The following is a 26,295-nucleotide window of genomic DNA, read 5'->3' as shown; positions in this document are numbered from 1 at the left end:
ACCCCAAGTACCTGCCTGTACCATATCCAGAATAGCTGAAGAATATTTCTGATCAATTACAGATGGATTTACAAACTGCAATAAAATGTGAAATGGGATTTAAATGTGCTGCTTACAGCTACTACCTAAATGAGTTGAGAGTAGTTTGTTTCCAAACAGCCACGTGGACCAAAGTATATGAATATGCTTAAAACACAGCAAGTGAGTCTCTAGAAGAGACTTTAAAAAGCACCATTAGAAAAAAACATGGAAGGGAAAAAGCACTGGTGGTGGGCTAAGAGAAGCAAAAGGCTGAGAGAACTGGGATTGTTCAGTCTGGAGAGGAGAAAGCTCTGGAGTGATGTAACTGCTCCTTCCAGTTCCTGAAAGGAGCAAGGAAGATGAGAGAGAGATGAGAGAGACTTTGCACAAGGTCCTGGAGGGATAGGACACAGGGAATGGCTTCCCACTGCCAGAGGGCAGGGATGGATGGGATATTGGGAAGGAATTGTTCCCTGGGAGGGTGGGCAGGCCCTGGCACAGGGTGCCCAGAGCAGCTGTGGCTGCCCCTGGATCCCTGGCAGTGCCCAAGGCCAGGCTGGACAGGGCTTGGAGCAGCCTGGGATGGTGGAAGGGTGGAAGGAGATGAGCTCTGAGGTCCCCTCCAAGCCAACCTCTGCAGCATTCTGTGATTCTAGGACGATCACCCCTGGGTATCTCCTGCTGCACAGCAGCTGCAGGGCAGCCTCGCTCCTCCACAGCTCCCAAACGCTGATTCTGGAACGTCAGGGAGAGCAAATAAATTACAGAACTAGGGAGATGGAAAAGCAGCAGTAGGCTGCAAGAAATGCAGCCGATCAAACGGAGGAGAGAACAAATGTAAGAGGAAAGTTGGCAAGATCGGCCTTTTGTTAAGTGCTAAACAGCCTCTGAATTATCTGCATTGTATCATCAGCACAGCACATTTGATCATTCTGAACAAAGCTTTTGGACTTTCAAGTATCTAAGATGGGACATTAAATAGTGCTCTCTAAAACCTCATTTTGAAAGAAAATATTTAGGTATATTCCTATCCTGAATATCGATTCATTTCTGCTCTGGGCTGCCTCGCTCTATCTTGTTTTTTGAAACCAAAATTCACAGATGAAGAGTTTTTTGTTTCATTTTTAGAGCACTTGAGACAATGTTCTTGATTTTCATTAACACTACTGTATAATTATGTACTGAATTTGAAACTAATACATAAATGAATAACTTACTAAATAAATTATTTCTATTGAGGTAGTAACAAAGATGTTGTTATTTCACCCTGAGTAGGGGTATGGGAGTGCAAGAGCAACTCTTTATTGCTAAATGCATAAGCATGTTTCACATAAATTACAAAAAAACAATAAATTAAATAAAAACCAACAGGAGAAAGCATGAGCTAACAAAGACAGCAGGGGTGTCTATGGGGCTGTGACAATGAGATTTAGAACCACTGACAAAGTTATTAACCTGGCAAACTACATTTCAGAAAAGGAATACTCTGAAAGGCTCCAGTGTGGGCACATCCTACAGGGCAATCCAAGACTGAAGTTCTGCATTTCAAACTCATTATTTTCAGAGCTGGAAAAACTGAAAATTGGGAGATCACTCACATTATTCTCTTCCAGAAAACGTTTGGTAAAAACTTGTTTTCCATACAAAATATAAGTGGATTTAGCTACAACTACCAGCAGGATCATTGATACCTGTTACCATAATAACTTCTCAACAGAGGGATGCCCTCCTATAATATTATTTCTGCAGTAAAACACGTTAAACATTAAGTCCAAATGTCAGCTTGGCTCAGCCTGAGCTAACCTTTAGCTCTGAGTAGTTAGCTTACAGCTCTTGTGCAATGTCACAGCACTAAAAGCCTTTATTTGCATGCCCATGTGGAAGCCACCCAGCCCTCCTGACACAGAAAATGGACAGGAAAGTTGTTCATTACGGCTCAACACAGTAACTGAGCTAAAACAACACTGGTGTCTTCCCTGAATCTGCAAGAATGGGAATTCTAGAGGAGAGTCCCTTGAGTGAGGCTGGGGGACAAGGCACTCCAAGACACAAGGCAGGACAGATTCCCTGCTCTTGCAAAACACAAATGCTAAAGATCAAGCTCCAAAGAGAAGAAGAACCAAACTCCACTTATCAGTGAGATGTCTGAGATAAGTTAATTCCAGTATCTCTGAGGGGCACCACACACATCCCCCCAAAGCAGCTTCCCAGGGAATGCAGCTCGTGCCGGAGCCAGGCAGAAACCCTGGACCTCAAACGACTGAACACTGGTATTTGACAAAGCCAGCTCCATTACCTGACCATATCCCTCATTTTTTCACTAGGCAGCACCAAATCCAGCCTGCAATATGTGGATAAACCTCCAAGAATGGTAAACTTCACCACCCATCAATTTGTGCTGCTCAGACCTTCTCTGGGGCTGAGCGACAAACACGTAAAGGATCCATGTCAGAGACGTATTTGTGACCACTTTGGGATCTACTTTCCAAAACAGAAATGCAGCTTTTAGAAAACATTCCCATTTTAACAAGCAATGGTGCATACTAATACAGCCCTAGAAATAGTTTTACAATTGAAACATTACACACAGTAACCGCTATTTATACTTCAATATGTCAGCCTTAAATATTTACTTTTCCACTCACTCAGTTTACATGTTGTGCCAGCAGAGCACTTTCTTGCATCATTTTAAAAGCTTATAGAAATTTAAAACTATCAAAGCAATAAGGAAAAGTATTATGAAATAAGTCAAATTAAATGATGAGGCAAAACATATTTGCTACTTTTTATGCAAAAATTAATTTCATGCAGAGATGCATGATTTCTACAAGTAATTAGGTACTTCACACTATTTGTTCTGATTAAAAAAAACAAAACACAACTTTTTTTGAAAAGCAAACTCTTTTGAACTTTAAACTCTATCCAGGCTTTCCATTGCTACATAGAGACCATTCATCAGCTGGCAACATTAGGTTATTCCTCTGCCACATGGGCTCTGAAAAGCCAAGGAGTAAGTTCAGATTAAGTAAACGTTTCTAGGTAGAGCTGCACATCAGAGCTGTACCAGCAGTTACTGGACATTTTTCCCAGAGAGCAAACGGGCTGGACAGCTGTATTTTGACAAGAGGAGTAATTTCCTTTTACGGCCCAGAGTTGGTGGCTGTGGTCTGGGGTGGGAAGGCAGTGGGGAAGCGCCCGTGCTTCACCCAACGGCACTGTCATCCCTGGTCCAGCTGTTCCTCCCAGAGTCACCCTGATGATTCCCTTCTAGCACTCATTTTCAAGTGCAGAAGACACTCCAGATAGGATATTGTATTACTGACTTTCCCTTTTGCTCTGTTTTAGGTCCCATAAATTCAGAGATTAAACAAACGACTCAGACTGAAAACTGCTTATGGGCACTTCCTAGCCCACCTGATTTGGGCTCCTCTCCTGCAAATGAACCAAGACAGGCTCAGCTGTTCTGCCATTTTTCCATTTGTATATTTAAATTTTTGTGCCATTAAAACCAGCTAAAACGGATTTTGAAGAACAAATGGCCTGGAAATTCACCACAAATTCATCAACACTGAGATTGCACAATGTCCCATATAAAATTAAAAGGATGACTGTGACCGTTTCCAATCAAGTTTTTGGCTGTTTCTTTGGGAATTCTGAACTGATGGGCACTTAAGCTGGAACAACTGCAAGGAAGAAAGAAGAGAGCAGAGGAAGTGGGAAAGCCCTGCAGCAGATGAGCTGCAGAGAGATGAGGAGCACCTGTCCAGGAGCAGATCTGCTGAGCTGCTTCCCAGCCAGCCTCCCTGGGCACTGACTCCCATTCCTTCATTTATTCCCTTTGCCTCAGCTCTTCACTCTTCACTTGCATCAAACACTGAACCAGCCCTTTTACGTGGCTTTAATCTCAGAGTGGAAACCTGGAAGGAAAGGCTGGAAGGAAGGAAAGGGCAATGGGGAAAAGTAAGATGCTGGAGGCATGGAAGAAACACATTTCTGTAAGGAAGATAAAACAAGTTTTCCAAAGGGTAGTTGGAAATTCAACAATTCTAATCTACATGGAAAGCGGAAGGCCAAGAAATCAGGGCTGAACACTCCCTGCATCATATTACAAACAGCAAAGCATAATTACCTCCCCTGCTTGAAAATCCTTATCTAACTTCTGCTGCTTTCTAAAACAAAGCAAAACTGACATTTTGATGGAGGCAAACTCCAAGCAGTGTTCACAACCACAGCATCAGCAGAGAAGAACCAGCCTCTTAAACTGAATGCACTGAATGTGGTTCCTTACTTTAGCTTGAATAAAAGTTACACTCACAAGAAGAGAGAGGGAGAACCAGCAAAGAAAGGGGAAAAACCAGAGTGCAAGTGAGCAGCAGGAATGGAGGGGTGCAGCCTGAGAGGCTTTAACGCCGAGCCTGGAGAGCAAGCTGTAGGGATGTGGCTCTGCTAGTGAGTTATTTGCACAAGCTTTACAGGCATGGGAAAACTGTGAAGGTTGTCAGGAAACACAAAACCTCCTGTGATGGAAAATCCTGCAGAGAAACGCATCCTGGCCACTGCCTGAGCCTCAGCCTGCTTGGGCTTCTCTGCCCCTCCAGCAAACAATGTGCAACTCCAGCAATTCTGAAAAAAATGAGCTTGGAAAATAAATGGCGAAATTAAAAAACTCATCTCCTTTCCATCAAAAGCACTGGCACAGGGTGCCCAGAGCAGCTGTGGCTGCTCCTGACCCCTGGCAGTGTCCAAGGCCAGGCTGGACAGGGCTTGGAGCAGTCTGGGACAGTGGAAGGTGTCCCTGCCCATGGCAGGGGTGGCACTGGATGAGTTTTACCATCCCTCCAACCCAAACCAGTCTGGGATTCCATGATTCTGTGAGAAGGAAGAATTTACATTATTGGAGTAAATCTCAGTTCTATTCAAATTCCACTGATCCCACAGGAGTGGGAGACTGGAGAAAGAGGCCACCAGCTCTCCCCGTTGTTTCTTGGGAATGTGCTGTATCACACCAAGGGCTTCAAATGAGTGAAACATATTTATACTTTGCTTTTGTTCCCCGATCCATATTTAAAACTCAGTTTCCACAACCTGTAGATGGAGAGATCAAAATGAGTTAGGGACACAGCTCTCACTGTAATCTTAAATTGCAAATTAAAAGCAAGGCATAGCCTGCAGAATCTCAGGGCTTGTGAAAGTTCAGTGTTGTAGAAATTGTTTAAATCATAAGAAGGTTATAATAGGAAATTTAAATAATTAGATCTGGCATTGTTATATTATACTTGAATAAAACCAAATAAAAGATTCAAGTTTCAAACTTGGAAAGAGAACAAATTATTGAGGAAACTGGATACAAACATACACTGGCAGCCTTTTGTAATAAACATGGCCCTGTGTAATTTAACAAGGAAATTAAAGAGGTATAAAAATTAATAAAACAGATGCAAAGAAATCCTTATGTAAAAACCCTGTAAAAGTTAATCTAAAAAATACAGTTCCCTAAAACTTGCTGAGACCCTAAAAATTAGTACTTCAAGGCAACAGTTTTCCCAATTATGAAAAGAAATAGAATTAATTTTTTAAAAATCCTAAAAAAACCCTAAAAACCCACCAACCAACCAAAAAACCCAAATAAATCTACCAAAAAAGGCACCATAAAACTCCAATCTGTGCACAAGGGAGAGGGAAGATAGTCTCAAGTATTTGGTACCTAAAAACAGCCCTTGAAGTGCTCCTCCCCTAAGGATATTTAGATCTCAGTCACATGGGTTTTTAAGGTATTTTTATTTAGTCTCCCTGTAGATAACTGCAAGGAGAGAGCCGCTAACATGATATTAAATTAATTATTTGATGGCTGCCCTCGTGGCTGAGAGAGGCTTTAAGCCTGAAATATTACCAATAAACCATTAGGGCTCAGCAGCCTCAGAGAACACTCACAGAAATACACACTGCTTCCATCACTTGCCAACTTTGTCTCAATCAAAAAATCAAATTTATTTTCTTATTTGTTGATACTTACCTGCTTCTTGATAAGCCTATATAATTGTACAGGTAGATAAGGAAAAATGAAAATAAGAAGAGAAAATATTTGAGAATGTCTTACGATACACAAGCGCTCTTGTTTGCTCAAGGAGGAAATGGATCTTTTTCTACCGTGGCTCATATTTTATCCCAAATCACCTATTTTTCATTTTCATCTGATCATTCACAACATAATTTTGGAAAATACACATCTCACACAAAAACTTTTCCAGACAGCTACATCTGGTTTGTTTTTGTAAGTTTAGACAGCGCGAGCGAAGTTTCCAGTTAAATGGACTTGGAAATGCAAGAACTCCAGAGCAGGGCAGAATAAATTCCAACGACAAACACACTTGTAATCACAAAAACTTATCTCACAAGTGTACCCACAACAAAAGCACCTTCAGAGCAGGGATCAGCAGCTCTGCAAAGCAAGGCCTGCCTCAGCTCAGGGATTGGACTGGGCTGGCCAAGGAAATGTGGATAAACAGGGCGAGAGAAGACACAACAGGCAGCTCTGCCCCCGCACAGGCGCCGCTGCCCCGGGCTGTCACAGCCACCTGCCAGGGACATGGGCTGCCCCTGCAGCACCAAGGGTGCAAAGACACATCCAGCTTCTGGACTGGCACTTGGAAAGGCTGCAGCATCCAAAGGTTTTCACAGCAAAAGCAAAACAACCCCCAGACGTTCCTCTGCAATGTATTTTTTTCAGTTCTGAACTAACTGAATTGATGGATTTATTTATATACTTATACATGTGCATAAAAAGACAAAAATTAGTATCATTGGATGTTGGATTTCTACCAATAGGAAAAACTTTGGTAATGAGAAGCAGAGACTGATTAAACACTAAAATAGAAAAGAAGAAAAATAGAGACAGTAACCCTCTGAAGCCCCTTGCTCTGCTCAGCCAGCTTTCATCAGGGGTAGGGCAACAAGTGCCTGTTCCACAGCACATTTCCCTTCCCGAAATGGGTACCACCATATCAACATGCAGCTTGTGCTGTGCGGGTAAACCTGGATTGTGCACCCCTGAGCTCCTCGGGGGCAACAAAGCACTGGGATGGGCCACCCCCATCCCAGTGGGGAGGAAAGGCTCAGCTCCAGTGATACAGTGCTGCTCCATGCGGCTTCTGGTAACAGCAAAGATCAGCTCTGTCTACTTTGAGTGGAGCAATTCTCTTTCGTTCCGTGTCCTGGACAGGCCAGACGGTTCACAACACACAAAAAACCCCAAAACAACAACCTCAGTAAATCAGCAACAGCTCTATGCCAAATTATTCAAATTATTCAGAAAGAGGATTAAAATTCTTGCAATGCCATCTTGCTGAAGCAGTGTGTTATTCCCAGTGGCACGGCAGCCATCCATGCCTGTAATCCGTGGCTGCTCCAGCTCTCTGATGCCTCCTGGGAGGTGCTGAGTTACCTTCTCACCCCTCCAGGCTCACCTGGCCCAAGGCCACAGCCCAGAGCTGCTGACACAGCGCTCCTGAAGCCCTCCTAGATCTGGTGGTGTTCCCACACATGGCACAGAGCGTCCTGCTCCAGCTCCCTCCCCTCCACAGGTGACCCTTTCCTTGTCTGGAGAGTGTGGCCACCTCTCCCATCTGGAGCTCCTTCCTCCACACTAACACAACTGCAGCTCCTTGCTCTTTTCTGGACATCCGTCCATCCCTCCATCCCACCCAACTGCTCTCTTACAGCCTCTCGCCATTTGATTCACATCTCTTTAACTGATGGTTCTTCTACTATTGAAACAGCTTCTGAGATTTAAGCACTAAACAAAAAACACCCCCCAAAAAGGGTTTCAGATTAGTTTCGTGCAGATTTTAACTTCTTACAGTCTCTTCCCTCACACTGTAACCCACCATGCCTTTGGCTTCCACTTCCCCACTGGCTTCCAGTTTTTACAAATACCATCACGAAATTGCCCTCTAATTTACTTCTCAGAAGATACAATCTAATGGGTAATTAAAAATATAAAAGAACTTACGAATAAGTATTTTCCCTTAACAGCTTCCATCCCATTAAAATATTTTGCTGTCATAATGCCTACAGGGATTATCTTCATTTGCAAGAGAACAATGAAAACAAACACTTCAAAATTATCTAGAAAAGCCACAATATTTTGAGAAAAGCTGCCATGGTGCTATTGGACCTTGGAAACTTGCACCAAAATATGTGAGATATTGCTCAGAGGTCAGTTTTACTCTTCAGTTCTATGGCTAGAAACCATAATAATACTAATATGTGTAAATCCCACCTTTGCTATTTCATATCAGCAAATTGCATTGGGAACACTATTACAACTCCCACCACAAAATCCACCACTACCTCCACTTGGAGGTTGTTTATGCTTTTGAATTATTGGCAAAAAAATACAAAAGAACAATGAAGCAAATAAAAAGGGGAATAAGCAAGAGCATTAACATACGACCAACTACATGAAACTTAAATAAAAATATGGAGTACTTTTTTTGGAGGGGACAAGGACTGCAAAGTTTGTTTATAAAGGAGTCTGGTTCTCTTCCAAGTTTCACATTGCAGTCTGAAAATAACTTCTTAAAACAGCTGTCAGGTTTTTTTGGGAGGAGGAAGACTGATCTACCAACAAATACGACCTTTCTTTAGAGCACATGGGTTATCATGGGTTGTGCTTCACAGAGAAAATTCAGCTCCTGTGTGGCCCCTAAAATCTGCAATCAAGGACATGGAAGAGCATCCAGAAGGAAACCCAGCCTCCATGGAGAGCTCACGAAATAGAGAAGTACCACGGTCTCAGTGCTCAGGAGACCATGGGAATTAATCATCCCCCACTGGGCCAAAACCCAGCTGGTAATCTGCCTTTCACTTAGATTCCCTTTAAATATTTTTTTCACCGATTAACATCTTATTTAAGTAGATCTTTTAAAAAAATAAAAAATAAAAAATGGCAATATATTTTAAAATTAAGCAATTAAAGCTCCAAATCTCATAACAGTATATTTTAAAGTCAAACATGTAGAAACTCCACAACTTATTCACTGTGCTATTAACATTACTTTAGTGATGACCTCTCAGATTTTCATGGTTTAGATACATTCACTCTATGCTGTCTTGGCTGATACAACAGCAGCTAAAGACATGTAAACTTTTTTGTACAATGTACACTGATAGTTCCAAAACTCCCAATTTCTCCACGCATGGAGACACGTTCACAACAGAAGTACTTACATAAACAGTTGTGCTAAGTAGTCCCTGTATCCAAAACAAAATTATTAGCTGGATATATTTACTGAATTAGTCACTTCCACATCTGGCACAGGTGGGAGCTCCTCCACGTTTTAAAAGTCCTGGAATTTTCTTTGGGGAGCATAAGACAACAAAAATCATCTTGGATATACTGTTGCTGCTGCAGTATGTTCTTCCTATCTCCAACATCCAAAAAATTAAATTTTGGTTCAGGAAACAGCAGGAATTGCCCCAGATGCAAAGCAGCATCAGAAAACTTTAGACCATTAAAGAATCACTTCCTTCCTCCCAAAAATCTGTCACTTAAAACCCCTCTGTCTTCTAAAGCCAGTGTGACATTGCAAAAGAAAGAGAAGTCATTAATTGCTTTGTATTAAAACAGGCAAACAAATAAATTTAAAAAAAATTATTTCAAATCCTGCTGTGCCAAACCTGCAATCCTTTATCCCATTTTGGAGTGGTATCCTGGCTCCAGTGCTTGGAGTCCCCCACCTGTTTTCACTCTAATATCCAAATGCACATCTGACTTTTTAAGACCTCCAACTATTTTATGAAGGATTTATACTGCCACAAAGTATAATTCTCCCCTTTATTCCCCCTTCAACGTGTGAACAAAAATGCAGTAGGCTGAAAATGTGTGGGACTGTGATATGAGAAAATAAAAAGAGTGAGACACCCTGTGTCCCATTGAACAATGATACTAATTTTAGCTACTCACTATTCACTATTTAGTCTATTTAACCATGCTCTGTTAATAAGCACCTGGATTTCTCGATAAACCTCAAATGCAGCATTTTGGGAGCCACTGTCACCAAAACATTAGCACAGTTTCTTATGAATAAATGAGCCTCAGCACAGACCAGCAGTTCGTGTCATTAATGAACCACAGACACAGTTTAGAAGTGAAAACAGGTACGGCTGCTCGGGACTGAAACCTGGGGGTAGGATTCCCACAGCAGAATGTACAGTAGAGATCTCAAGCAAGGAAACGCTTCATCGCCACATCTTCAGGATGCATCTGGTGTCACATTAAAAACTCCTCACACTGGCAAAAATGACACTTCATGAAACAGGAAACTGAAGCAAGGTTTTCTACAAGTTTGTAAGAGCGAGCAGGAACACCACCAAACAGCCCCTGAGACAGCCAAGAGCTTGAAATGGAGTAGGATCGAGGATCCATCTCCTCTGCCAAGTTATTGAATGGGCATGGCCAAAAAATGATACACTCAGACAGTCAAATGTCTAGACAAGGGGGTTTTAAGAACAGGCTCCACAGCTACAGATGAGGAGTTTATTCATTAGGAAAATTAAAGGACTCTCTAGTTTCCACACCAGGCACCTGACCCACCCTCCTTTACTGCAATATCCATGCACAAGTAACACACCTTTAATCCACATCAGTTACTCAAATACCTGGTGATCTTTCCAATGCCTGTACTGTGCCTATATGGGAGATTTTTATCCCCTGACAAGGGAAAGAGTAAACAGTAGTGAGTAAAATTTCATCTCCATTTATCATGGTTCAGTTATATATTAATATAGAAATAACCAGAAGCATATAAATCAAAAAATTTATTTTAGGCTTTCTTGAACATAAAGCATGATTTCATTCAATTTAGGAGACAGGGCAAAGTCACGCCAGGAAAAGAAACAGCTCAGAAAACGAGAACCATTTCTTTGTCCTGCAAGGTTCTAAGAGAGCCATGAGCAGCTCCAGCACAGGGGTGGGATCCTTGCTGGGTCTGCCTGACTGTGGCCCAGCCATGAATTCAGGCTGCCTCATCTTCTTTCCTTCCTTGATAACGCACAGCCCCTCAGCGTGGAGCAGGACAGCACACAAGGGAATGGGTTATTGGGGTCCTTCTGCTGTCACTGTGTGAACACAAACCTCACTGGGCTCAGCCCCACAGGCAGCAGCACAGGCTTCATGAGTTTAATAATGCTCCTGGCCTGAGAGGTGCCTCAGTCTGCAAACAAAGCTCCAAGGATGAAGCCTTTAAATGATCACCCAGCACCAGCTACACCTCACTGGCTCATTCTCCCTAAGATTGTCCTCCAACAGTCATTAAAGCAAGGTCGTAATTTTAGATATGCATTAGAAGGGCAATAAAAACTCTCACAAATACTGCAGGCCATCCTTCTTCTGACCCCAAAAATCTGTGTTTATAGGGTAACTCTTTGTGTTTGCTGCCCAGAGAAGCTGTGGATGCTTCCCCATTCCTGGGAATGTCCAAGACCAGGCTGGACAGGGCTTGGAGCAACCTGGCACTGTGGAAGGATCCCTGCCCATGGCAGGGCGTGGAGGTGGAGGAGCTTTAAGGTCCCCACCAACCCAAGCCATGCTGTGATTCTCTGATTTTACACTGAATCACCTAAATACAGCAGCAAAGACTTTGGGAGCAACATTTTGCTTTACTTATATCAGTGAGTCATGGGCTACATTTAAAGCTGTTTTATTTAGACAAGCTATAGGCATGCTCAGTGTACATCAGCTGCAGTTCCTGAATTGTGTTATGTATTTCCCTCACACAGGCTGTTGTGTTACCATAACATCCCAAAGATGACATTTGACACACACAATCACATTATTTCCATAAATCGATAATTCTGCTGTTAAAACCAATGGGCTGCACTTTGAAGTGACACAATTGTAACTGTGAACTTCAACAAGTGCCATTTGGATTCAGAGGATCTGGTGTTTCAAAAGCTGCCCCAAACACTGGTGGAGCATGGTCCAACTCCTGCACTTAGTAAGCAGCACAAGAATTAACAAATCCTTTGCTCCAAATGAGGCAGACAAATAACGCCCCGTCAGCACAATCCCGCTCCATTACAGCAGCAGCAGCACAACTCACAGTAATTTATGACCCTCTTGGCTGCACACTTGGCTAGGGCTGATATTAGGATCATACAACTCTCATCACAACCTAAATCCCAAAATACATAACTAATACCGTTTCTTTAAGTGCTCTGAAAATTCACTGCTTGAAAGAAGCACTGGTGAGGAGGGAGGCTGAGCAGGAAAATCTCCTCACTTGGAAAAACAAAATTTTTATCTGAATTTTAAGACAAATTCCAACTTTGTCACCTCCTGAAATCTTGGAAAGAATTAAATGCATAACAGATGTACTCCATTTTAAATATAGCCACATCACGCACGCGTTTTTTAGAACACACAGAAAACACTGTGCCTGATAAAAATGCCTCCCGTATGGTCTGATTCACTTTCAGTACCTGATTATGGACACAAAATCATTCCTGACTCCTGATCAGCAAACAGCCAAACTGGCTCTATCCCCGAGCAGGGATAAGCAACAAAGCAAAAGGATCATCCCAGTGCTCCATCAGGGCTTAGAAATCACAACCTTCCTGTCAGGGTCCTCTGCCTTCACACTCAAAAAATGGCATTCTTGATGTGCTGAAGCTCCCAGCTTCAGCCACCAACAGGTGAACTCTGTGATGCTCCCTATTAAATAGAGCCAAGCAAAACTTTTAGCAAGAAGTGTCACCCAGTCCATGAACACGCAGCCATTCGTGCTACAAGAATTAAACACGTTTTCTAAGCTGAGCAAACAGGATTCAAACATCTGATTATGGAGAAATAACAGACTGCGGCAACAACTCGGATCGTTTTCACATAAAAAACATTTTAAGGGTGCATGTAATTACCGAAATCCTATATATACACATATGCATGGGGAAAGAGAGAGTATGGAGTGACAGGAGGAGGTGGAATGGCTTCCCACTGCCAGAGGGCAGGGATGGATGGGATATTGGGAAGGAATTGTTCCCTGGGAGGGTGGGCAGGCCCTGGCACAGGGTGCCCAGAGCAGCTGTGGCTGCCCCTGGATCCCTGGCAGTGTCCAAGGCCAGGCTGGACAGGGCTTGGAGCAGCCTGGGATGGTGGGAGGTGTCCCTGTCCAAGGCAGGGAGGCAGAACTGGATGATCTTCAAAGTCCCTTCCTATCCAAACCATCCTACAACTCTATGAGCTCAACAGCTTTACCGAATTTGAGATTTTTGGACTTATTTGTGGAAAAATATCATCAACTATCAAATTAAAGTATCTGACACAGGTAAGAAAATGTGACTTCAGTGAAGACTAGCAGACCTTTGTTTATCTTTGTATCCACAGCAAATTCCAGCAGCAGTAATGTTTCATAACCAAAGATGTATATGTTACTTTAACATTCTCAGCAGAAAAATTTAGTTGCTGATCATTAAGGATTCCAGAACCTCGGGTGAGGCACGGGGTGTGTATGTTTCTCTTAAATGGTTTATTGGAATTATGAAACAACTTATAATAAATTTTCTCATCCTCACGTGGTATTTTTAGGAACAGTCTCTGCTTCTAGATGATGCCACATTGCCAAGCAGCAAGTAAAACATTAAACAAAAATATTCATATTGTCTCATTAGTAACTTATATGTGCATGAGAGAGAATCTCTTTCATAACATGGATTTTACGAGCAAGGTCAGTCCCAAATAGGGAGTCAGACAGATGCAAACAACTTCCCAGAATCATGGAATCATTTGGGTTGGAAGGGACCTTACAGCTCATCCAGTTCCTTCCACTGTCCCAGGCTGCTCCAGACCCAGTGTCCAGCCTGGCCTTGGGCACTGCCAGGGATCCAGGGGCAGCCACAGCTGCTCTGGGCACCCTGTGCCAGGGCCTGCCCACCCTCCCAGGGAACAATTCCTTCCCAATATCCCATCCATCCCTGCCCTCTGGCAGTGGGAAGCCATTCCCTGTGTCCTGTCCCTCCAGGCCCCTGTAAATGGTTCCTCTTCATGTTTCTTGTCAGCTCCCTTCAGGTACTGTAAGGCCACAGCCAGGTCACCTCAAGGCTTTCTCTTCTCCAGGCTGAACATTCCCCACTCCCTCAGTGTTTCCTCAGAGCAAAGGTGCTCCATCCCTCTAATCAACTTAGTGGCCTCCTCTGGACCCAAATAAGAGGCAAGTTCTAAAAACTGGAAATGATGGGAAAAGCTGGAAAAGCCTTGGATCAAAGCCTGGTTACCTGCTGGTGCCCAGGCACCGCATGTGACACTGCAGTCTCCATCCCTCCCCTGGAAGCCTGTGGCCACTTCCCCAAGCACAGGCTGAGCTCAGAGCTGCTGGAAACAGCTCCTCCCAAGCACCACACTGTCTAAACAAAGGAAATTGGGAGCTGATGTTGTACCTGGTCTCTTTGCAAATAATGCCCTTATACAGGAACATTTCCTCATTACATCCTGCCTGTAGCACCGCTCCCGTCAGGCCCTGAGCAATTCCAGAGGATTTATCTGCTGGACGCTGGTCCAAGTCGGTCAGAGGTTGGAGACACTCGGCACCTACAGGACACTCTGCAAGCGCCCACTGAACATGAGGTACAGCAGGCAAGAACTTCATTCCGAGACCTACTGGAAACACCTAGGAAAAGCTTCCTGGGGAGGTCTTCTGGAAACAGCACAATGAAAATTTAACTTCTACTCCATCTCTCAGGCATGTGTATCTGAGCCAAACAGCAAAGCTGCACATTTAAAAACTGAAAAGATCCCATTTCTGACTCAAACATCCTCATTTATCTAATTAACTTACAGAATTAAGCACCCAATATCAGAAGTAGTTTCCATGCATTTCCTGTGCTCTGTGTCAATGTTTCATAACATGTTTTATTAAAATTATGGACTTTACAATTTTTTTATGAGATGGGTTTTCTTGAGGGGTTTTTGTGGCTTTTAGCTTATTGTGCAGTTAAATGCAGTCAAACTACAACCATTTTGTCCCTTCAAACATACAAATAATTGTTAATATCACTGGTATTGTTTATCAGTTCGTTTTGGTTTCCATTTTCCCCCCTCTGTTTTGAAGGCCTTCCCATCAAGGCCCAAAAAATTAGTAACACTGGAAGGAAATTAAGTTTTTATGAACAGAGCCAGCTGAATTTGGATGCCTTGGGGCTCTTTTCTGCACAGTCCCTCTGCCCCCACTGCAATGGCAGGTTTATGGAATCATGTACCCACAGGAGCTCTGGGAATTCCAGCCTGTGACAACATCCACAAAGCAGATTGGAGTTAACTTCAGCTGAAGGAAAAAAAACCACAAACCAAAAGGAAGCAAACTGCTCTTTCATGAGCAGATGATCGAGATGTTACTTTTCCTTTGTTTGCATGTCCCCACACATGTTAAGCAGCAGGCAGAAGGAAAGATCCCATCACCAAGCTAGTGGACTTTATTCAGCCACTTCTTCTGGACTGTGCCAGTTTTGGAGATTTTATAAGTAATGGTATTTTATGACAGCAACATGACTTCTAAATTTATCAAGTCAAGTTGAAGGCAACAGTTTTAGACGTGCAACAAGAGGAACAGTAAGTGCTATCAGTGAAATAAAGACTTGCAATATAATCGCTATTTAGATGGTTTGCCAAAAATTCCCACAGTAAGTTACTGTAGCAAATACAAATTCAAAAAAATTATTTACAGGCAGTTGAGAGGGAGATTTTGATCCTGAGGGATGCTAGCTGAAGAAATATATCTAGAACACTTTGTTCCCCCACAAAGAAATTTCAGAACCATGAAAAAATACCAATCCCTCAAGCCATATATCTACTAGGCTTATTGCTCAAGGTTAAAACATCTGTGGGGGCAAATGAAAAAGAATTAATTTAGTGAACACAATATGGCTTGAACGGGCAGGAAAGATTTCTGGTGTAGTCCAATACAGACTAACGCCTTGCCAGAACCACCTCACCAGCCAGATCTGTCCTGCTGCCTAAGACAGAAGCTGTGCCCAAACACGACCTCTGAGGAAAGAAGGAGCTGTAATTCCACGGCACATCCTCAGTTTAGGCTTCTTTTCCAAATGCCACTTTATATTTTCACAAATTATTACTTGGAAGCAAGCATCTACACTTTTAAACCTGCATGGCTCTTCTTTAAATTGAGTTCCAACAATTCCCTCCAAACCTATGGAAGAGCCATCACGATAACGCAAACTTATATAACAGAACCTGTTAAAATGTGTTAATGAGGCTATATTGACTAGCTGGCTTCTCTGCAAAAGCAACTCCCACTGGAAGTTAAAAATTTAAAGGCTAGGAATTTTTTTTTCTTCTTTTCTTTTCAAAGGACAGAAATGAGATTGAAAATCATCTAAAAATAGTCGAGAATTTTCAAGTGTCAGCTGTAACGGAAAGAGGAATGGCTGTCTCTCCTTACACAGCCAGGATGGATGGAGTGAGCCTGTGATTCAGGATCGAGGGAGAGAGCTCATACACAAACCGTAGATGGTAAGAAATAATTCTAATTTCCTCATTTTAATAATATTCCAGGACAACCTACAGCAAATTGAAATCCAGTGAAATTCTACTTTAAAAGTGGTGAGCGTAAATTCTTATATTCTTTGCCTGCCAGCAGAAGTGAAGTACATATTGTGAAATAACTGCAGAAAGAGTTTTAAACAATCCATTCAAATCATGCATCCTCCTCATGACAGAAGATGAATATAAATTACATGTCTTTGACTTTGTTTTGTCTTTTCCATCAATCTTTTCCCCAAAAAGCACCATGTCAAGGCTTTTATTTAAAGAAGGTGATCTCTCGCATTTAAACAGTTCCCTTAAGATTTTCTGGTGTAAACAGGAGAAGGAAGCTCAGGTTTGCAATTTGCTGGGTACCTGTGTAGATCATGCACCCAGATTTGGGGTAGCCAAAGACAGAAATACAGGTCAAAGACTCTGCAGATGACGATGACAGAATGCAGCAGAAGCCACAGTGTCCCTCCAGTATCACAGAACCTGAGCTTTCAGCCCTCACCTTTCCCACATTCTGGAATGAAGCTCCACTGTGGCCATGCTCACCTGAGCTCCTGCAGGATGTAAATGTTTTAATGCCTGTTGAAACTGTTCCTTCACTCCACAGGGTTCATACAGGGCTCAAACAGGCAGAGCTGCAACACTTGACAACCAGACCCTCACTTATTTATTAATTAGTGTCAGGACATGAGAAACTGAAACCAGAGCCCACGTGGTTAAACAAAGTGTATGGTCAGGGCCAGGCTCCATCCCCTTCAAAGTGAAGTACCTCACATGAATTCTAACTATGCTTAAAAATTATCCTTCACTGTGTCCAGTTGAATTAGGCTGTAAACAAGTTATCAAAACTCAAAGCCTCAAATGCCAACATCCAAGTTGCCCTTAAATAATAAAAGCAGGCGAAGTGTGAATATTTTTAATGGAGAGATTTTTCCACTTGGTTTTGCACAAATAAAACTACGAGCAACTCAAAAAATCTTCCTCAAAATTTGGAGAAATTGTGACCTTCCTGGCCAGGTCTGGCAGCAATCTGAGCAGTACCTGCACACAAACTCAGGTTTACTTAGAGAAAAAGTTATGTCATTCTATCAAGTCATATTTGGAAAGGTCAGTAATCACTAGGTTTTCCTAGCAAGCTCTTTCTTTTGTTTATAGCTATGACAGACATCTTCACAGAGTGAAGACTTGACAAGAACCAGACTGAGCAACTATATTCACTATTTACCTCCTTTTCTTTATGCTATTACATGGTAAAATTATAGATCATGTCAAAATGTTAAATCAATGTAGAATTTGCTTCTCCCTGGCAATATGCCTTTGTGCAAATTACCTCTAATTATTATTCTTTATCTGTCACTGAACACTTTCCATATTTGAAATACAGGAGTGAAGTGAACCTGTGTATGATATTTTATTTTCACTATCACACATAAGATCATGAAACACTACCTCAACAACAGTTAACAGACCAGATTATGTAAAACTGATAAATTGACTGGTCACTACAATTTACTGTTATGGTCAGCACCCAAAATCCTCTTTGTGGGAAAGTGGAAATACGTACATATGCTTACTTAATTACCACTTTTTAAAAAAATGGGCATGTGTTCTGTCTATTTTTGCCTGATCATCAGATCAGTATCAGAACACATGAAATCCAGAATCACAGTGTGTCACATGCCAGTTCAATAAATATAAAAAGCCTGTATCTAAGGACTTAGATTTATGGAACATGATGAAACAGAAGTTGAACAGAAAGACCTGCACAGCAGCTGGCATGACATGAGACAAGCACCTTAACCTCCCTTATTGACCCCAAACCCCTCACTTGTTAAGGACTGAAGCTGCCCTTGGCCCCAGAGCAAAGCTGAATCTGCAGAGCTCTCTGCAGAGCCATCCTGCTGGCACCAGCACAAGCCTTCTAGATTTACACTGTGCCCAGCAGGAAAAGCCAAGGCAAACTTTCATCTGATCTTCCATCTACCTCTGAACTTCCACATGGCAGCTCCAGGTCCTCTGTGCACAGCACTGGTAAAGGGCAGGGAGGCAGGGAGGGAGGGCAGACTCCAGCGCTGTCAGGGTGGGATCCTGCTCTCCCCTGACCGGCCACAGAGCAGAGGGAGGGAAGAAAAACTCAAGGATTTATCTCTTCATAACCCGACCCAAGATCTTTGTCCAAATGTGAAGCAGCAGTGGAGTATCAAGTCACCAAGCAGAGCTGTGCCATGGGAAAAGCATCCCCTGGGTCACAGGCTGCCACCCTGTAAAGAGCCAGGCTATTCATGGACTAAAAGGTTTCACCATTGAGCAGAATGGTGACCTTCATAACCAATTTACTTATTACCACAGAAACATTTTAAATTATTAGCAGATATTAAAAGAAACAGAGAGAACAGTGCAAGCAGCACATCAGCTGGAGATCTTTGATAAGCTTTATCAGGAACAGGCACTGCTGGCCACAGGTGACCTGGTGGGGTTCCTGCAGTAAGTGCTGTGAAAGCCAGCCCGCCCTGTGCCACCAGCCCTGGCTCAGACAGGTGACACAGAGCACAAGAATCCCTCAGCATTTTCCCCACGATGAAATAAGGGACACAACCAGAGACAAAAGCATGGCTGTATTGTCAAGAGCTTCTAACAGGAATACAGCAATAAAGCCACTCCTTGAGGCAAACTTAACAAGAAGATGTCTGGCTGCAGAAAGCTTGGGAATTATTTTGGGTATCAGGGCACACAGAGAGGCCCCAAATGAAATCATGGTTCTGCTGTGCTATGCCCTGTAAACACAGAGAAAGCATTCTTGCCCCAACACGCTTACGTATTTTGAGCACTCAAAAAACAAGATGCCGGTGACCCTGGTATTTCTGGAAGAGTTGCTGCCTGGTAAATAGCAATATTATGACCTCCCAAGTAACAAGAAAGAGAAATGCAAACAACCAAGAAGAACAGAGCAAAACAAAAATATTTCCATAACCAGAACATTTTATATCCCAAGAGATCTCTGCCTCCGGAGCTCGAAAGGGACACATTAACCTGAGTTCTGTAACTCTCAGTATCTCATAATCTTCAATACATTTATTTGCTAGGAAGTTCTGCAAGAAAACAGAAACAGTGAATTGTCTCAAATCCTACAGGAAAATTATTATGGAAGATATAATTGAACTGATGGCTGGGGTTTATCTGCAGACTTCAAAAATTCACTGCAACACTGCTCTCCTGGATTCCCTTCGCCTCCAAGGGGATCAGGTACTGTGAAAACAGGGGGTCTAAGGAATCTTAAAACATAGAGCAGTCAGAAATAGGCAAAAATATTGCAAGGCATCACTGGCAGGCTCTCCTTGTTGGTTTCTTTTAGACAACAGCTCTTTAACTCTGAAGTCAGAAACAGTAGTGGACATACCAGGACCCCACTGCTTGCACTAAGGAGCCAAGAAAGCAAAGGAGGAAGAAAAGATATTCCCATCCTAAGATTCCAGTGAACCACAAAACACAAAGAAATGTAGTTTCAACTCATCTCCAAAAAACAGGAAGAGCAGCATGAGGACAACTTGGGATACCTGAACGTGACTATTTCCAACGTAGAGGGGAGCAGGGTTTTGAAGCAGTCTGCCCAGTGCCTCCTCCACGCCCTGCCTCGGTGCACACTGGAGAGCTGTACCTGGATTCCTCCGGGTGAAGGGAGCCAAGGACCGGCTCCAGGAGCACGCCTGACATGCTCCAGCCACAGAGGGACTTCTGTCCCAGACCTGCTCCAGGAGCAGTGTCAGGCAGAAGTCCTGAAGTGAGTGAACGTGGACATCGTGTGCTCAGCACCTCCTACTTTGCTCTTTGAAGAGTTTACTTGCTCCTGTGGACTCAGCCTCAAAGATAGCTGCAACTCAGACAATTAAGAGATAATATACTAGACATACAGCATAAAAAATAGGATATAATTAAGATATCAAAGGTTGAAAGGAAGCTGAGAATTGAAGTGCTGGTAGGGAAACAAAGCTTATGTCTGTTATCTGTGCAGCACTTCTATGAAGAGAGTATGGGGCATGACATAATTAAACAATCAAGACAAACTTCCTCTTCTCTATCACTACTATCAAGGAATTCTCAGGGAAAATAGCAAAGCAAAGCTTCCTAACAGCACCTCCATTCACAGAACTAAGCAGGTGCTTGGCAGAGATCAATTAATTAAGAGCTGAAATCTCAGCTTCCCTTATTAAATCTCAGAGCTGCTCCCTAACAAAACCCTCCCCTGCAGCAGATCCTACACACCAGCCCGTGGCACTGCTATTTGATGGCTTTTATCGTTGGCTTTGATGTATTTTTTCCCCTGATGGCATTTACCTATCAGCTGAGTAATCTGGCTGCAGAACAAAGTTGTGAGGAAACAGGAAAAAAGGGGCAGCTCTCAAGCACCCACTAACTACCACATCCCCTGAGGGTCTGTGCATGGGAGGGAACAGAGTAAATGTGCTCCAAACCTGTGGCTAAGGGCAGTCATGGCAAAGGCTCGGCTTAGGAGTACACCCAGCCTCTGATTTCTGTAAGTGCCTAAGACACTGGTAAGAAATGGCAGCTGATTACAGTTCTACAAAAAAATTACAGAAGGGAAATAGGGAAAAAGCAAAGCCCAACCCATATTCCTCATTGAAGTAATTCTTACCACACACTCCAGCTACATTTCAGGGTAAAAAGAAACCATTAAGAGTCAGTTCACAAAGCAAATTTCATCTTATCTAGACTGCATATCAGTTTGTCCATCTGTAGTACCCTGGCTGAAGCAGGAGCTGTGAAAGGCATTCAGAGCTGCAAAATCCAAACCTCTGTACTGAGGAGGCAGAGCAGCCTGTGCCCTCTCATGGTAAATACAACCAAGGACAGAACAGAAGTCTGAGAAAGACCATAAAAAACCCACTGCTGGCATGTGGTATAATTGCTCTACACAGTGCTTTTGTGATCTCCCAGAAAATATAAACACATAAATAAGAATATTTAGGAGCAGTACCACCAGTCTCCACAACTAAATTCATGTCAGTTTGGGATTAATATTGAGAACAATTATAAATGCAGCAAAAATACTGAATTTTATTTGTTGCTACAACACAGCCTTCACACTGTATTTGGCTGTAAAGGTACGTGGAAGAGGGAAATATCACAGGGATGTTTCTCTACAACCTGTTCAATTTATTTCCATTAGAACAGCAAAATTCATCTCAGAGTGACAACGAGGTTACGTCTGATGCTGCTTTCTTGAAAGCACACTCCCACTGAAATACATCAGTGTCAACACTTTTCAAATAAATTAACTGAACTTGTATTTTTAGAAGCTAAACAGAAAGCCAAAGCCCAGGGACACACATCTGCTCCAGCCCTGTGGCTCGCAGGCACCAATGTCACTGCCGATGTCGCTCGCCCTAAGGCGCCCGCTGCAGCCCCGCTGCCGTGTGCATGCGGACAGCTCGCTCACCAAAAATAAGTTTTTGTGTCACATCAAAACAAGCACCTGCCAGGGGCAAGTGGCTGCCACTGCCACCACTGCTCTGCAGTGCTGGCCCCACGTCCTTACTCACTGACCTTTCCACCACCATCCCGGCCTCCTTTTGTGTTTGTTGCCACAAATATCTCCTTCCTCCATCACAACGCCAGTTTATGACTCCTTCGGGTTCTTCCACTCAGTTTTCCAGTTTACTTCATCAAAATGGTACTTTTATAAGCAGAAGGAATAAACTCACAGAGCGTAACAGGGTTTGTTACGTATTCCACTCCCATTTCGATCCATCAGCTCCCCACCTCGGACTACGAGCACTGCAGACAGCAATCTCTCTGTGAGACAAAGGCACGGCACCAAGAGACACAGCTTTGACAAAAGAGACAATTAAATCCTCAGCCGTGCAATCCTCCTGCACGCACCTCTAAGTGCTGCTAGAAAGCTGCCAAGAGTTTCACCTCAAAATGAACACTGTAAAAAAATGAAAATCAGACTCTTAACCAAAGGGGACTGAAGGATCTTTCATTTTCTTCGCCAAAAGGCAAATTTGCCGTTTCATCCCCAGATCCTTCGAGCTGCAGAAATGAGAGCATCTGCCAGCTCACTGAGCCACCTGAGTAACTTTTTCCAGCCTAACTCCAAACTGCAACAACTTGCCATATCAAACTGCCAAATCTACAGTGCTCACTTCTTTCTGTGAATCCAGCTGTCATTTTTCCCAAATGCCTTCGCAGTCCCAACTCTCCCGATGCCAAAAAAACCTTTTCACAGATATACATAATTTTGCAAAACACATATGCTCTCTGTATGGCACATGAAGTCAATTAACAAGTTTACTTACTGAATTAAAGGATGACACACAACAGTAAAACAAAAACCTCTTGCAGACAGCAAACACATGAACCTTCTACTTCCTACACGGCAACACTCTCAGAAGGAGCGCTGAGTTTTAAAGCCTATTTTTGAGTACCACAGATGATCTTTCACGCTTATCTCAGTGGCATCCTTTATCCTGTAATCGCCCTGGGTGTTTGTGATCATTAGCACACTGAGTTAAATGTAAAACACAGTCAGCAAGCACAAAGCAGGCACTGGGGCAACTCTGTTCCCTCACTAAAGAGAAACAAGCACAAAATAAAAGCACGTACCTTTTAACTGGTCGGCCACCACGCTCTGACCGACGCGCTCAACCACCTTTCCATCCTCCATTTCATACCGATCATCCAAATACTTGGCAGTAGCTTCCGAAATATGGACCTTCCCAGCCACCCCGAGCTGCTCCATCAGATTGGCCAAATTGACATCGTTGGACCACACATCGAACTTGAACCTCCTCATTCCCAAAATGCCACACAGCACTGTCCCGGTGTGAACACCCACTCTCATGTTCACCATCTCTTTCTTCTCCTGGCAGAACTGTTCGATGGCTTTGATCATCCCCAAGCCCATCTCGATGCAGCAGTAGGCGTGATCCGCCCGGGGCTCGGGGCAGCCGGCCACGCAGTAGTAACAGTCTCCCAAAGTGCTGATCTTCTCACATTTAGTGTCCTCACACAGACGGTCAAAGCGCCCAAAGAGGTCGTTCAGGAGTCCCACCAGGGCATGGGCTGATTTGTTGGCACTCATTTTAGTGAAGCCAACAATATCTGCGAACAAAATGCTCACTTGCTCTATCTGCTGCATTTTAAAAGGACGGAATATTATGGGGGTTTTCTGTATGGAGGGCTTCTTCTTCCTGTTTTTGGGGCTTGAGGTGGAATGACGTTTGATGGAGTTTTCACTTTCATCATCCCCCTGCTTCATTAAGTCATCGGCTATTATTCTTGGCATAACAGAATGAATCATCCTCTCTTTCAGGGCTTTTTCCACTTCCAAGTCTTTTCCATGCATGATGGATTGCCCCACTTTCAGGAATGTGCTTCTTGATCTGACTTCGGACATGATAAATAAATGAATACCGATGGCGTGGATGCAGACGTGCAGGAAGGCTTTACTCAACAGCTCCCAGTGAACCGCACCAGCTCCCAGAGGTGTGAAACAGTTCTCATCACGGAAGTGATAACCAAAGGTCTCGAAGAGGACCGAGTACGACAGTCCCAGGAACAAGCTTAAATACAGGGGTAAGTGCATCACTGTGTAAAGCAACAAGAGCACTTCAATACACATAGAAAAACTGCCCACTTGAGAAAGACAAGTGTCCGTGGGATCTGCCCGCGGAGTCCGGTTGGACATGTCACCACTTCCTGAGACAGGCTTCAGAGCCTGGAACTGCGGAGCGAGGGTCAGGGCAAACACCAGGAGGGTGAGGATCAGCGAGGTCCATACGTAATGGCGGGCATAAGTCTTAGTGAAAGTGAACACAAAAAAAGCTACACATACCAGGAGGAAGCACAGAGCCGGCACCATGAAAACAATCTGTTTCTCTCTCATGTGTACGCCGAAGTAGATGCCCCAGAGCAGACAGGCCACGCCGATGTAGAAGAGGGCATAGCGAAACCTGCGCTGGGTCTGCGGGAAGCATCTCTCCATGCAAGCCTCCTCCAGGTTGTTGGAATCGAACTTGGGGTTCCACCACTTGGAAGAGGCCCTCTCGAAGAGCTGCGGCAGCTTCTTCTGCCGGCGGAGGCCGGAGCCACTGCCGCCCACTCCGCCGGCTCGGCGGGTGCCCCCTGACTCCCCCGAGCTGCAGCTGGAGGAGATGCTGTACTTGCAGTGCTTGGAAGAGGTGCAGCCCTGGTGCTGCTTGGGGTTGATTTTCACCGTCACGCTGTTGCTGTCCCCGCTGGAGTCGCAGCTCACCTCGGTGCTGTGGTGATGCAGCAGCTGCTGGTGCGGTGGGGAAGCCATGTTGTCAATTCCTCCTCAAGAGCCCGCGCCGGACTTGGGTCTCTGGGGTTGCCGAAGCCACCGGGCGCCTCGCAGAGTCGCCTCTAGTCTCCTCCGGTCCCCGCCGCGTAGGGGCGGCCGGGCAGCGCCGCGGCGATCGGCCGCTCGCCGGGCTCCGCACACAGCGCGCCGGGGCAGCCCCGCATAGTCCCCTCGCCTGGGCCGAGCCGGGCCGGGGCTGCCGCCGCCCGCCGCTGGCCCCGCTCCCCCGCAGCCCTCCCGAGGCGCGGGGCGGGCGGGCCGCTGGCTCAGCCCCGCGGGGGGGACGCCGGGCCCCCGCCGGGAGGGGACCGCTCTTCCATGTCGGCTGCAGCTGCCCGCCGCTTCCTCCCCGCACGGCCGCCGCCGAGGGGCCGCCTCCCGCCCTCAGCCGCCCGCCCAGCCGGGACGGCAGCAGCAGCCGCTCCCCTGCGCTCCGCCCGCCCGCCCGTCTGAGGGGAGGAAGGGGAGCGCGGGGACGCGCTCAAGCGGCCGCCACCATCTTCCTCACGGCGCGGGGGGGGGCTCTGGGGGGCTGCGGGAGCGCGCCCCCGCTGGCCAATTGGGCGCGGCGGCGCGGCGGGAGCGCGCCCCCCCCTACACACAAACACACACTTCCCGCTCAGTGCGAGGGGCGCGGGCAGCGGCGGGGACCGTGCCCTCAGACAGGGATGGGCGTGATGTCGGTGGCACTCTCCGTGAGGCGCGGACGGGACAGCGAGGGATGGCGGGAGCCGGGCGGCCCCTCAGCGGGGACAGTCCTCGGGGCCGGGTGCCGGGGTTCCCGGGCTGCCCCCGCCACCGCCCTCCCCACCGGCTGACATTTGCCATGCGCAGACAACACGCACTTCACCGAACAATTCAGCCCGAGCCCCGCTGCAAACTCGCTGGGTTATTTTTCTCCTCGTTCTCCGCTTGTTTATGGCTGACGCTATCTCGCCTGCACCGCTCCCTCGGTTTCATTATCTCTTCTCGCAGATGGACCGTGGCTTTCCTTCTTCACAGGGCTTCTCTGTGCTGGTGCTATAGCTCCCTCTCCTCTCCCCAGCTCTGCATCCCTCACCCTGGCTCACAGGTGATGTTCCCAAATTGATCCCACCTCGTTCCTCTCAGCCCCTCAGCTCCAGCCCTGGTTCTTCCTGCTGTGGCTTCTCCTTCCCTAAATTTCATTTACTTTTTTCCAGGTGAACCTTCCCCAGTGAAGCACTCCAGCCGTCGTCCTTCCTCCTGCAGTCCCTTCTCATCTAGAGCCCACACTATCCTGTAAAATAAAGCCAATGATGCCAATGTAATAATAGGAATTTTGTGGCCAGAGGGACCAGGGCAGTGAGGGACCAGGGCAGTGATCATCCCCCGTGCTGGGGCACCTCCAATCCCAGGGTAAAGATTT

At 45.0% G+C, this 26,295-nt stretch overlaps 1 protein-coding gene across 2 annotated transcripts in view; it reads right to left on the bottom strand.

Moving 5' to 3' along the window:
• Window positions 1–25,303, bottom strand: part of ADCY9 (adenylate cyclase 9) — an 82,158-nt gene extending 56,855 nt beyond the window's left edge. For both annotated transcript variants that reach the window (XM_063414884.1, XM_063414886.1), the window contains exon 1: window positions 23,189–25,303. In XM_063414884.1, the coding sequence (XP_063270954.1) occupies window positions 23,189–24,887 (1,699 nt within the window). In that variant the 5' untranslated portion in view covers window positions 24,888–25,303. The remainder of the gene's footprint in view (window positions 1–23,188) is intronic.
• Window positions 25,304–26,295: the final 992 nt, after the last annotated feature.

The sequence above is a fragment of the Prinia subflava genome, chromosome 17, assembly GCF_021018805.1.
Source record: "Prinia subflava isolate CZ2003 ecotype Zambia chromosome 17, Cam_Psub_1.2, whole genome shotgun sequence".
Taxonomy (NCBI): domain Eukaryota; kingdom Metazoa; phylum Chordata; class Aves; order Passeriformes; family Cisticolidae; genus Prinia; species Prinia subflava.
This window is presented reverse-complemented; position numbering and strand designations above follow the sequence as displayed.